The 13,625-nt window shown below is 45.8% G+C and overlaps 1 protein-coding gene across 2 annotated transcripts in view; it reads right to left on the bottom strand.

The window, feature by feature from the left end:
• The window catches only part of P2RX4 (purinergic receptor P2X 4), a 126,173-nt gene that overhangs the window by 66,660 nt on the left and 45,888 nt on the right, over window positions 1-13,625 (bottom strand). For both annotated transcript variants that reach the window (XR_005776149.1, XM_040416111.1), the window contains exons 3-4: window positions 7,722-7,793; window positions 1,722-1,794 (exon numbers count right to left, since the gene is read on the bottom strand). Coding sequence is in view for 1 of the 2 variants with exons in the window: in XM_040416111.1 (XP_040272045.1) it covers window positions 1,722-1,794; window positions 7,722-7,793 (145 nt within the window). In the remaining variant the exon portion in view is untranslated. The remainder of the gene's footprint in view (window positions 1-1,721; window positions 1,795-7,721; window positions 7,794-13,625) is intronic.

Here is a 13,625-nt window from a genome sequence, read left to right as displayed (position 1 = left end):
GGTAGATGCACATGCCGACCTCAGACGCCGGCAGACGGTAGGCACGTGCATCTACCCCGCTAGCCTCTTCAATCCAAGCTGTGTTCCTGGCTCCGCTGCTTTACTGTGCCCTTCAGCGTCTGAAAATCGTGCACCTTCGTTCAGGTGCGGCGTAGGAGTTCTCTTCCCATTTTTGGGACTTCTAATTATCCTAATAAAAGTTAGGTTTTAATACGTTACTACCCCTTTCTTTCACCATTTCGGCGCCTGTGAGTCACCTCTTACAGTTCCTTACCTCCTTATTTGAGGAAGGCTTATAGGACTATTAACCTATTAAGGTCTGCCATTTCGTCCACTCATCAGGGTTTTGAGGGTATCCCTGCGGGACAGCAATCTTTGGTGTGTCGCTTACTGCGTGGTTCTCGCCTGGCTCGCCCTCTGCGGCCTCGTTTTTCTACCACTTGGGATGTTTCCTTGGTGCTGTCTTTCTTGGCTTCCTGGCCCAGCAATCCGGATCTCTCGTTGAGACAGTCATCGGCTAAGTTGTTGGTGCTCTTTTGTCCCATTTCTTGTAAAAGGGTGTCTGACGTTCGGGCCCTCGATCACGACGCCAGATCCTTTACTCCGGAGGGCGTCTCCTTAAATATTTCCAGACGCACCAAGACTAACATCAGGGAAGTATCATATCTCAGTTTCCCATCTTCACCGGCTCTTTGTCCGGTGGCCTGTTTGTGGGAATATGAATACCGGACGAGGGCCCATCGCTCTCCTTTGATCCCGCAACTTTTTCTTTCCATTCGCCATCCCTTTGGACCGATCTCCAGCCCGACTTTGGCTCGTTGAATGAAGTGGGTTATGTCTCTTGCTGAAGTGGATACTTCCATCTTCACGGCGCATTCGGCGAGAGGTGCCGCTGCCACCTCTTTAGCGATTTCAGGTGCGCGTTTGGAGGACATCTTACGTTTAGCTGACTGGTCAAGGGTCACGACGTTCAGGGAGTATTATTTCCATAATTGATCAGCTTTGAACTTGCAATAGGAGCCTCCGTGTCTTGATGTAAAACTACATGATTTTCCTAGTCTATGACGTAAAGTCATGGTTTTATTAAAGACACGGAGGAGAGTACTGCCCGCCCTGGATTCTTTTCCCATCCCTTTTAACTATTCGGAGGGTTTTTATATTATTTTGGTTGGCTATTTAATATGGTTATGTTTACATGGATTGTTTAATGGAGTTATTTCAGATTAACGTCTTACAGAGGTTGTCTGGTTTCTACCTGGTATTTACACTGGCCATACTGTCTGTTTTCTTTTTCAGGCTGATGTTCTGCTGAATACAGGAATCTACATCCTTCTATTTTCTCTTCAGAAGTGTTAGCCAGGTTGGCTTTGGTTGTGATGTTCGGATGGAGCCGAGATGTTCCAGTTTGCGGTTCCAGTTCGTTTACCAGCGGTGGTGTCAGGTTTACAAAGAAAGAGGAAGATCCAGAGGAGGAGCTGCCTGTTATAGGGGCTGTCTGGGGTGGGACGGTGGTTACCATGGTTACATTGTTCTGTATGTAAATTTCTTTGCTGCTATTGGTGGACAGTAAAGGAAGAGATAGCAATACTCGCCTCTGTGTCTTTAATAAAACCATGACTTTACGTCACAGACTAGGAAAATCATGTAGTTAGGTGCTCATAATAAAAAAAAAAGCTGTAAACCTAAAAACATAGATCAAAGGCATTAATATGAGGCCATACCATTGCTGTGTGTTCCTACGTAACCCGGGGTACAGTTAAGATTGGAAATGCATATTGTAGAACTGTCCGGTAGCTGGAGAAAAAATAAAAATACATTAAATTAAATAATTTATAAGTGCTTATGCAGAAAGAACGGTTGGTTTTTCATGATGTCGTGTAATGCTTAAAGGGATTCTGTAATCTCACGATGCGTGAGCTCGCGTATGCGCAGTGCTAGTATAGTGTTCCTTCCCTGTGCTGGCATCAGCCTCAGGGAAGGAACTGCGCGAGCCCGCGCATCGCGAGATTGCGGCAATCTATTGTTGACGAAAGGAGGAGATTCGGAGGACATAGGCGGTGCTGGGCTCCTTCACAGGCGGGCGTGGCTGGGCACCAGGAAGGTTCATACAGCTCCTTGGGCACCTTACAAGACTAAATTTACATATCTCTAAAATCCTTTTTTAAAGAAAATAAAAGCACACAGGCCTATAGGACCGGTATATTGCGGACATGCTAGCGGAGATCTAGCCGTGCATGTCCGTATCTCTATAGCCTAAAACTTGGTGACAGAATCCCTTTAAGAGGGTTTTTTGGGCTAACAACATTAATAACTTATCCTTAGGATAGGTCATCAATATCAGGTCAGACCCCCGCCAATTTGATATTGATGATTCATCCAAAGGATAGGTCATCAAATATCGTTTACCTGGAAAACTCTTTTAAAGGCTATGTACATCTTTGGGGGCATTTATTTTTATTATTATTATTGCATTGTACTCATTTTGGTCTTTATTAAAAATATGGAGCCTTTTTTCTATACATAGCTGAGATGCCTTAGTACATAGCAGCCTCTGGATTTTCTACAAACATACCTTTTGTGGTACTTTTATAATCAGGAGTGTTAAAGGGGTATTCCGGTTACCATAAATATAACTTATGTTTTAGACTAATTCATCATCAATAATTACCTAATATAATGTACATTTCACATATTTACCATTCAGTAGTTATAAAAGTAGTTTTCTTCCTCTGCTACCCACTGGCATTTACCTGTAGTTCTAAGCTTTTGTTAGGTTGAACATGCTCAGTGTGTTGCTATACTATCAATTCTTTAGCTAAATGTCTTGTGAAACAAAGGGAGTGTCAGTGTGCTGGTGATTACTGAGTAGTGGGGGCGTGGCTGGACTGTGATATCAGGCAGCCAATCAATAAACAAACAGCAGGAAAGCTAGGGATTGTGGGGATTGTAGTCTTTAAAGTTTTGTGAGGGAAGATCAGGCACCATGTTACTTGTTACACAAGTGTGTTGCAGGTTTGCACAGGAGCTAGAGAAATGGATTGCAAGGTAAATTGAAACTCTGGTTATATGTATAGGTAAGGGTTCTGGTTGGGTCACAGCTTGCAGCCTTAAAGGGGTTATCCGAGTTATATCTACACTGCTCAAAAAAATAAAGGGAACACAAAAATAACACATCCTAGATCTGAGTTAATTAAATATTCTTCTGAAATACTTTGTTCTTTACATAGTTGAATGTGCTGACAACAAAATCACACAAAAATAAAAAAATGGAAATCAAATTTTTCAGCCCATGGAGGTCTGGATTTGGAGTCACACTCAGAATTAAAGTGGAAAAACACACTACAGGCTGATCCAACTTTGATGTAATGTCCTTAAAACAAGTCAAAATGAGGCTCAGTAGTATGTGTGTGGCCTCCACGTGCCTGTATGACCTTCCTACAACGCCTGTGCATGCTCCTGATAAGGTGGCGGACGGTCTCCTGAGGGATCTCCTCCCAGACCTGGACTAAAGCATCTGCCAACTCCTGGACAGTCTGTGGTGCAACGTGACGTTGGTGGATAGAGCGAGACATGATGTCCCAGATGTGCTCAATTGGATTCAGGTCTGGGTAACGGGCGGGCCAGTCCATAGAATCAATGCATTCGTCTTGCAGGAACTGCTGACACACTCCAGCCACATGAGGTCTAGCATTGTCTTGCATTAGGAGGAACCCAGGGCCAACCGCACCAGCATATGGTCTCACAAGGGGTCTGAGGATCTCATCTCAGGACCTAATGGCAGTCAGGCTGAGCACATGGAGGGCTGTGCGGCTCTCCAAAGAAATGCCACCCCACACCATTACTGACCTAATGCCAAACCGGTCATGCTGGAGGATGTTGCAGGCAGCAGAACGTTCTCCACGGCGTCTCCAGACTCTGTCACGTCTGTCATATGTGCTCAGTGTGAACCTGCTTTCATCTGTGAAGAGCACAGGGTGCCAGTGGCAAATTTGCCAATCTTGGTGTTCTCTGGCAAATGCCAAACGTCCTGCACGGTGTTGGGCTGTAAGCACAACCCCCACCTGTGGACGTCGGACCCTCATATCACCCTCATGGAGTCGGTTTCTGACCGTTTGAGCAGACACATGCACATTTGTGGCCTGCTGGAGGTCATTTTGCAGGGCTCTGGCAGTGCTCCTCCGGTTCCTCCTTGGACAAAGGCGGAGGTAGCGGTCCTGATGCTGGGTTGTTGCCCTCCTACGGCCTCCTCCACGTCTCCTGATGTACTGGCCTGTCTCCTGGTAGCGCCTCCATGTTCTGGACACTACGCTGACAGACACAGCAAACCTTCTTGCCACAGCTCGCATTGATGTGCCATCCTGGATAAGCTGCACTACCTGAGCCACTTGTGTGGGTTGTAGACTCCGTCTCATGCTACCACTAGAGTGAAAGCACCGCCAGCATTCAAAAGTGACCAAAACATCAGCCAGGAAGCATAGGAACTGAGAAGTGGTCTGTGGTCACCACCTGCAGAACCATTCCTTTATTGGGGGTGTCTTGCTAATTGCCTATAATTTCCACCTGTTGTCTATCCCATTTGCACAATAGCATGTGAAATTGATTGTCACTCAGTGTTGCTTCCTAAGTGGACAGTTTGATTTCACAGAAGTGTGATTGACTTGGAGTTACATTGTGTTGTTTAAGTGTTCCCTTTATTTTTTTGAGCAGTGTATATATGTTATGGTGGCTTATAAGATTATTAAAAATACATTTGTAATTTACTCACATTTATTCTGCAGGCGTTCTGAACTGCCGATGTGGGTCACGTGACCCCTGACGTCATCCACCAGGCTCCGGTGGTGACGTCTCGTGTACAGGCTTCTCTCTGCCTTAGGGAGTGGCCCGGCTCTGTACACGAAACGTCAGAGACTTGTGTGCCCGCCCCACTCTCTCTCCTCTGGATGCCACAGCTCCTGTCAAGGATCGCGCATGTACGATCCTTACTAGTGCCGGCAGCGGGGCAGAAAGATTCAACAGTGTGCCCGCTCCCTCCCTGTGATCCTATCTAAGCTAAATAACAGCTATATACGGCAGTCATATAGCTTAGACGCATACGGCAGTATAGCTTAGATAGATATAGCTCTCATATAGCTGTGATATAGCTTAGATAGATATAGCTCTCATATAGCTGTGATATAGCTTAGATAGATATAGCTGTCATATAGCAGATACATATAGCTTAGCTAGATAAAGCTTAGGTACATATAGCTGTCACATAGCTTAGATACATATAGCTGTCACATAGCTTAGATACATATAGCTGTCACATAGCTTAGATACATATAGCTTAGATACATATAGCTGTCACATAGCTTAGATACATATAGCTTAGATACATATAGCTGTCACAGTTTAGATACATATAGCTTAGATACATATAGCTTAGATACATATAGCTGTCATATCTTAGATACATATAGCTGTCACATAGCTTAGATACATATAGCTGTCACATAGCTTAGATACATATAGCTGTCACATAGCTTAGATACATATAGCTGTCATATAGCTTAGATACATATAGCTTAGATACATATAGCTTAGATACATATAGCTGTCACATAGCTTAGATACATATAGCTTAGATACATATAGCTTAGATACATATAGCTTAGATACATATAGCTTAGATACATATAGCTGTCACATAGCTTAGATACATATAGCTTAGATACATATAGCTTAGATACATATAGCTTAGATACATATAGCTTAGATACATATAGCTTAGATACATATAGCTGTCACATAGCTTAGATACATATAGCTTAGATACATATAGCTTAGATACATATAGCTTAGATACATATAGCTTAGATACATATAGCTTAGATACATATAGCTGTCACATAGCTTAGATACATATAGCTTAGATACATATAGCTTAGATACATATAGCTTAGATACATATAGCTTAGATACATATAGCTTAGATACATATAGCTGTCACATAGCTTAGATACATATAGCTGTCACATAGCTTAGATACATATAGCTTAGATACATATATATCTGTGTATCTGCAATGTGACATGAAGATCTTCTGCCTATGTGAGCTAGGAGATGATCATGTGACTGTTTTTTATCCAAAGTGCAGAGCAGGAGGAGGGGAAGGTCAGATTATTCACACCCACAAATATTCAGGGAGCTCAGGCATTGTTGTTACACGCCCCACAACTTTGCTGCAGCATGTAAACAAAGCAAGAATAACAGAACCATGCAAATGTGTAAGTATAGGGTTTCTATTAAGAAATCAAGCTTAACTAATGTATATGTATGTCCTGATGAGTTTTATAAGATTTTTATTTTTTTTCTTAACTCGGATAACCACTTTAATATTTGAAAAACTGCATTGTTACTTTACTGGAATACCCCTTTAATATGATGTTTTATTCTGCCTGCCACTACTCTTGCAAGTGCACTAGTGGCAAAGCGGTGAAGTGCTCTTTGCATTGAGCTGCGCCAGTCCCTATTCTCTGCTCTGAGTGACAAACGTACTGGTCTCCTGGTAGGATGCTACAGCTGTCACTCAGAACAGAGTGGTGGGCCTGTAGAGGGCACTTGCTCTCCCCAGCCTCCACCTAGTGCTCTCCGCAGTTTAGCATGGTCAAACAGATTAGGCCAAGTTTAGACTTCAGTTATATGGTCAGTTATTTTCATCAGTTATTGTGAGCCAAAACCAGTAGTGAAACTTACACAGAGAAAAGGTATCATGGGCAGATTTGCACCTGTTCTGTGTTTTTTACTTGCATCTGGTTTTTGCTCACAATAAAAGATGGAAATAACTTACCAAATAACTGAAGGGTGAACTTGGCCTTACCTATACTTGGTCATATGGTGCTGCTGCAGAAACAGCATGTGCTGCCAGGTTCTACAGATGGTTACTGGGGTTCAAGCAGCAGGACAAATGTTGCAAAGTTTGGCTGTCATTTATCAAGACAAGTGTTTGTATGCTGGTCTTGATATCCCCCTGCACCACCAGAGGATACACTTAATTTATAATGAGGCACCCGCCCAGCAGTCCATGTGCCCAAACTGAAATCCAAACCAGATTGTAGCTGGTGTAGATTTCAGTCATAATTAACACTAGAAAACTGGTGTAAATGATGATAAGCTGGGGTTGATGACCCCACCCACAATTTGCCCCATGTAGAGAAAGGTGTACAAACATCACTTTTACCCAAATTTAGGCACAATGGGGGAGATTTACCATCTCTATGCACCACCTTTGTGGCATAACCGGATTTGTGACCTTTTTTAACCACTAGCAGCAAATTGTGTTGCAGGTGGCATTTATTTGTCACGCCCTCAACACTTTCTGTAAAGAGGGCAGGGGCAGTGGGCACGACACAATTCTCTTCATGAAGACAGAAATCTATGGCAGCTCCAAGTTGCTGTAGATTTCATTCTGCCACACAACCCGCCGAACAATGAGCTTAATATATGATAAGGCCTACGACTAATTATAAATTAGGAGCATCGTCCAGCAGAGCAGATTTCAAAGACTGTTGTGAAACACCGGTCTTGAAATACCTGCCCCAATGCCTTTTTTCAGACCAGTTTCTGGTGTAGAGGGTCATCGTAAATGACCCCCTTAATTTTCATAGAACCTTTCTAATAAAAATAGATTGTCAAAAGTTAAAAATCATGTTAACACAAAGATCTGGGGGATATCAACTCACCTCTGCACACTTGCCTTGTGTTTGATTTGGCGTTAGAATTAGATTTGTCATCACGAAAAAGGCATTCTCTTCCTGAAAAAACATAGCAACATAGTTTGTAAGGCTGAAAATGACATCCTGTTATCCTGCAAGTAGGTTCAGAGAAAGGCAAAAAAAAAAAAAAAAAAAAAAAAAACGAGGTGGAAACAAAGTTTTCTCATTTTAGACCAATAAGTCCAATAAGACAATCACAATAACTCCCTGGATCAACAACCCTTCTCCACAAATCTAATACCTATAACCCACAGAATGCACAAGAATAGGACACACGGTCTGCTGTCTGTATCTTTTGCGGCCCCATACAAATGAATGGGTCCGCAAATTCAGGATTACACTTACAGGTAATCGTTTTTCCATGAGCCCATGACAGTATCCTTGAGAGAGACGGCCTCCCTCCAGGACTGGAGATAGACAGGTTAGTGGACGCAGTATAGAGGCAACAACTAAATCTTTAAATTAAACAGTTCAGTGTTTATGCACACCGTAAGTGACAAAACAAAAAGTCTGTTTCAAGGAAAACATTAAGATTGTGATTCTGGTGTTCGTTCACACCATGCAGCAAAGAAGAAGTCCTTGGACAAAGCAGAATCCACCTGCTTTCACACCAACAAGGTAGCAGGCCTTAATCCAAGCCCAAAATCCCAGGTCCCAACACAGAGACTGACAGAGCTCCACTGTCAGAGATGAGTAAGCCTCACCACCTGACAATGCTGCCTGTATTTTATAGCCCAAAACCAAGCCCCGGCCTGGAACGTGGGGAGCAGTCACCCACCCAGCACATTGACTACTCAGTAAGAGCCGTTCCGGATCAGCCATTACAGCCATACTAAATAGCAAACACATGAAATCGGCTCTTACTTCATCGAGGCCCGGAACGGAACCTCGGTAACACATATCCATCATCCAAGATTATCCCTTGAACCCTCCTACATACCTCCCCCCTTTGTTCAACCCTGAGGGGGTGAACACACGTCAAACAGTGTACCCAGGACAGGGCATCCGCGTTTCCTTGCAACCGGCCTGCCTTGTGTTCCACCAAAAATTGAAAATTTTGTAGGGAGAGAAACAATCGGGTAACCCGGGCATTTCTGTCCTTCGCCTGGCTCATCCATTTTAGGCTACTTTCACACCTGCGTTCGGGTGTCCGCTCTTGAGCTCCGTTTGAAGGGGCTCACAAGTGGCCCCGAACGCATCCGTCCAGCCCTAATGCATTCTGAGTGGACGCGGATCCGCTCAGAATGCATCAGTCTGGCGGCGTTCAGCCTCCGCTCAGCAAGCGGACACCTGAACGCTACTTACAATGTAAGTCAATGGGGACGGATCCGTTTGAAGATGACACAATATGTCTCAATCTTCAAAAAGATCCGTCCCCCATTGACTTTCAATGTAAAGTCTGGACGGATCCGTTCAGGCTACTTTCACACTTAGAATTTTTTTCAAACTATAATGCAGATGGATCCGTTCTGAACGGATACAAAACGTCTGCATTATAGGAGCGGATCCGTCCGAGCAGACATCAGACGGACCCGCTCTGAACGCTAGTGTGAAAGTAGCCTAAGAGGGCAGTGGTCAGTCACCAGGCGGAACAGTACAGTACAGCACCAAGGACTACTTCGGAGGCATCGGTCTGTACTATAAACTCCCTTTTGGAGTTGGGAGTCACCAAAATCAGGGACCCACACAGGGCCGACTGCAAAGCGGAGAAAGCCTCTTCCGCCTGATCATCCCAGTGGACCATCACTGACTTGCATCCCTTCAAGAGCCTGTCAATAGTGCGGCCACCGTAGCAAAGTGGGGGACAAACCTCATATAATATCCCACCGTTCCCAGGAACTACTTTACTTGCCTAGTAGTAACAGGTCGGGGCCAATTCTGTATCGTCTCTATTTTGTTCACTTAGGTTTGATGACTCAGCGCCCAATGACATACCCCAGGTAATTTGTCTCCTCTAACCCTATTGCACATTTTTTTGGGTTAGCTGTTAGTCCAGCTTTTCGAAGGGAGTCCACTACAGCCTGTACTTTTTGTTGGATGGCTTTCCCAGTCGGTACTATGAATGACAATATTGTCCAGGTAAGCCAAAACTTACCCACGATGTGGACGCAGCACAATGTCCATGAGCCATTGAAAAGTGGCAGGGGCGCCATGCAGACCAAAGGGTAACACCTTATATTGGTACAGCCCCTCTGGTGTGATAAAGGCGGTTTTCTCTTTGGCAGCCTCCGTCAAGGGTACCTGCCAGTACCCTTTGGGGAGGTCCAAAACAGAAAAATACCGGGCTTGACCTAAACTCTCAATAAGCTCATCCACCAGAAGCATGGGATATGCATCAAATTTAAAAATCTCATTTAGTTTGCGGAAGTCGTTACAGAACCGTAACGTCCCATCCGGCTTGGGTATTAGGACTATCGGACTGGCCCATTCACTTTTCGACTCCTCAATGAAGTCTAGTTGTAGAATTAGCTGCACTTCTTCCAAGATGGCTTGTCGCCGAGACCCGGGTACCTGGTATGTTTTTAACCGGACTCTGGCCTGAGGCTCAGTGACAATGTCAAGTTGGATGGTAGAAGTGCGTTCAGGGAGGTCCGAGAACACATCCGTGTTCCTGCTGACGAACTCCCTAGCCCTCCTAAATCTGTTTAGAGGAAAGGCTGTCAGCAATCTTCACTGTGGCAACTGCTTCCCTTGTATCAGACCGTGTGGCTGGAAACCCTTCCCCTAGAAAACTCGGTCGAGGGCTGTCGTCCGTACTGGTCTCCCTATCTTTCCAAGGTTTAAGTACATTCACATGGTACACCTGCTCTGGCTTTTGCCGCCCTGGCTGGTGTACCTTGTAGTTTACCTCACCAACTTTTTCGAGTACTTCGTAGGGACCCTGCCACCTAGCCAGGAACTTACTGTCCACCGTCGGTACCAGAACCAAAACCTGATCTCCCGGGTTAAAGATCCGGACCCGAGCCTGCCAATTAAAGACCCTACTCTGGGCTCGCTGGGCTGCCCCCATATGTTCCCTAACAAGTGGCAACACTGTCTCCATCCGCTCTTGCATCTCAGTGACATATTCAATAACACTTTTATACGGTGTGGGTTTTTTGTTCCCACACCTCTTTGGCTATGTCCAACAGACCGCGAGGATGTCGGCCACAGCAGTTCGAAGGGCGAGTACCCAGTAGAGGCCTGGGGCACCTCTTGCACTGCAAACATGAGATAGGGCAGAGGAAAGTGCCAATCCCTCCCATCCTTAGACACCACTCTTTTTAACAGGTTTAATCAAACATTAAAAAACATACCCCATCAACTATTACAACATTTTCCCAGGCCCGAGATAGTGTTGGGTCCCGGTGCTGTGCTGTACCGAAATTTTCCCCGGAGATGTTGAGGTCTGAGATGTTGAGGTCTGCCAACTAAGGACCCGGCGGCAAATCCTCCACGTCTCCCACCATTACACTCAGCGGGGTTGTCTCCCCCTCTTCCACCCCTACCGCTGGCCCTTTGGTCTCAGGTTCCTAGGGTTACGGTTTCCCCCCTGAGCAAGGCCACTCTACTGGGGTTACACCTGTCTCACGGGTATCGGTAACTTTCATATCAGGCCACAGTGCCGGGAAGTCCCAACCAATTATTAGTTCATAATGTAAATTGGTGGCAACAGTCACCTCATTAGTCCACCTGCGGGCCACCGTGGACAGAGACACCAGGGCGGTGGGATAGTCCTTTAAGTCTCCATGGATGCACATGACCCCGACTTTTCGGCGAGTATACTCGGCGGGCAGCACCAGGGCAGCTCTTACCAGGGACACCAGACTACCTGAGTCCAGCAGAGCCACCGCCAGAGTGTCTCCCACTTATGCACATGATGCACATGTGGCTATTGTCTATAGTCTCGGGGGTACCTGTTGCACACAGCTTCCTGGCATACAATGAGTGACGGTAGCCATAGTTAGTATCCATGGGTTCACCCCGATGAGGACAGTCGGCCCTTATGTGGCCAGGCTCCTGACACCGCCAGCAGACCATCGGAGCTGGGTCTGCAGGGGGTACATCCCGGGCAGGTTTTGCTGGCACCAGCCACCGGGTCTGGGGTGGAGATTTCCGGGGTTTGACTTCCCCCCTCCTAAAAGAAACCCCCTGTAGATTCCTGGTAGCCTCGTAGCGCTCCACCAGGTCGACTATCGCAAGGGCATTACCAGGAGACACCGGGTTTATCCATTGCTGGAGAGGGTACAGCAAAGCCCTCCTGAATACATCAGCCAACAGACGGTCCAGCATAGCAGTGGAACTCAGGCAACCGGTGTAACAGATAATACTGAGGTCTCGCGGGTTCAGCCGGGTTAAACTTCCATTGATGCACCCGCTGGGCCCGGACCAACACATTTACCCCCAGGCTTGCCAGAATCTCACTTTTTACTGTCATGTAATCGGCCGCTGGATCATCGGGTAAATCGAAAAAAAACATGCTGGGGTCTGGATGCCAGGAACGGAGCAACGACCTCAGCCCATTTATCTTGGGGTAGCTTCTCCCTCACGGCCACCTTTTCAAACACCACCAGATAGGTCTCGACGTCTTCCGAGGGGGGTCATCTTAGGGATCGCCGCACAGACCGCTTTCTGGGCACCGTGGATGTTCTGGGATGCTCCTGTCGCTTGTAAAGCCATCACATGCTGCAGTAGAAGCTGGTTGGTTTCCTGCTGCTGCTTATTAGCCTCCCGCTGCTGCAAGTTAGCCTCCACAAGGGCTTTCACGACCGCTTCCATTTTGTCAAGGGACACTGGTTGTAATCTCGCTGGTTTGATTTAAGACATACAACCGTGCTCGGAAAAACTAAAAAATTTTGGTCTTTAGGCCATCCTCACTGCGTGTGCACACATCCTCCACCAATTGTGGGGGTTCGCTCTGATAGGCAGGTTAGCGGACGCAGTATAGGAGGCAACAACAAAGTTTTTAAATTAATCAGTTCAGTGTTTATTCACACCGTACGTGACAAAACAAAAAGTCAGTTTCAAGGAAAACAGTCACCTTGTCATTCTGGTGTTCGCTCACACCATGCAACAAAGAAGAAGTCCTTGGACAAAGCAGAATCCACCTGCTTTCACACCAACAAGGTAGCAGGCCTTAATCCAGGCCCAAACTCCCAGGTCCCAACACAGAGACTGACAAAGCTCCACTGTCGGAGAGGAGTAATCCACACCACTGACAGTGCTGCCTGTGTTTTATAGCCCAAAACCAAGACCCGGCCTGGAACCCAGCCAACACTTTGACTACTCCCAGTAAGAGCCGTCCCGGATCAGCTATTACCAGCCATACTAAATAGCAACGGGTCAAACAGCATCTGCTGTTAACACATGAACACGGCTCTTCACCGAAGCCAGGAACCTCGGTGACGCATATCTATCATCCACGATCATCCCTTGAACCCTATTATATTTTTTTATACATAATAAATACATATTACTTTATCAAAACATAGGGAGGGAATAAATCCCGGGTGCTGTTATGGGCTCATGAAAAAACGATTACCAGTAAGTGTAATCTTGAATTTCCCCTATGCCCATGACAGCACCCTTGAGAGACAACTAGAAACTAGCCTAGGGGGAGAACTGCTTGATAGAGCTTTCTTCCAAAAGATAAAAGGTCTAGAGTTCAAATCTAAATCAATAGTGTTGGAAAAAGGTACATGGAGACTTCCAGGTGGAAGACATGCAGATCTGCTCTATAGAAGCATCAACCCTTTCTGCCCAAGAGGTAGAAATGGATCTTGTTCAGTGTGCTCCAAACCCAAAAGGCGGACACTCGCCCGCTGAAGAATCAGCTAAAGAACTAGCCCCCACTATTCATCTGGCCAAAGTTCTAGAGAAAACCTTATCACC

This window comes from Bufo bufo, chromosome 2 (genome assembly GCF_905171765.1).
Source record: "Bufo bufo chromosome 2, aBufBuf1.1, whole genome shotgun sequence".
In the NCBI taxonomy this organism is placed as follows: Eukaryota; Metazoa; Chordata; class Amphibia; order Anura; family Bufonidae; genus Bufo; species Bufo bufo.
Note: the sequence above shows the minus strand (reverse complement) of the source record. Positions and strands in the feature narration are given on the sequence as shown.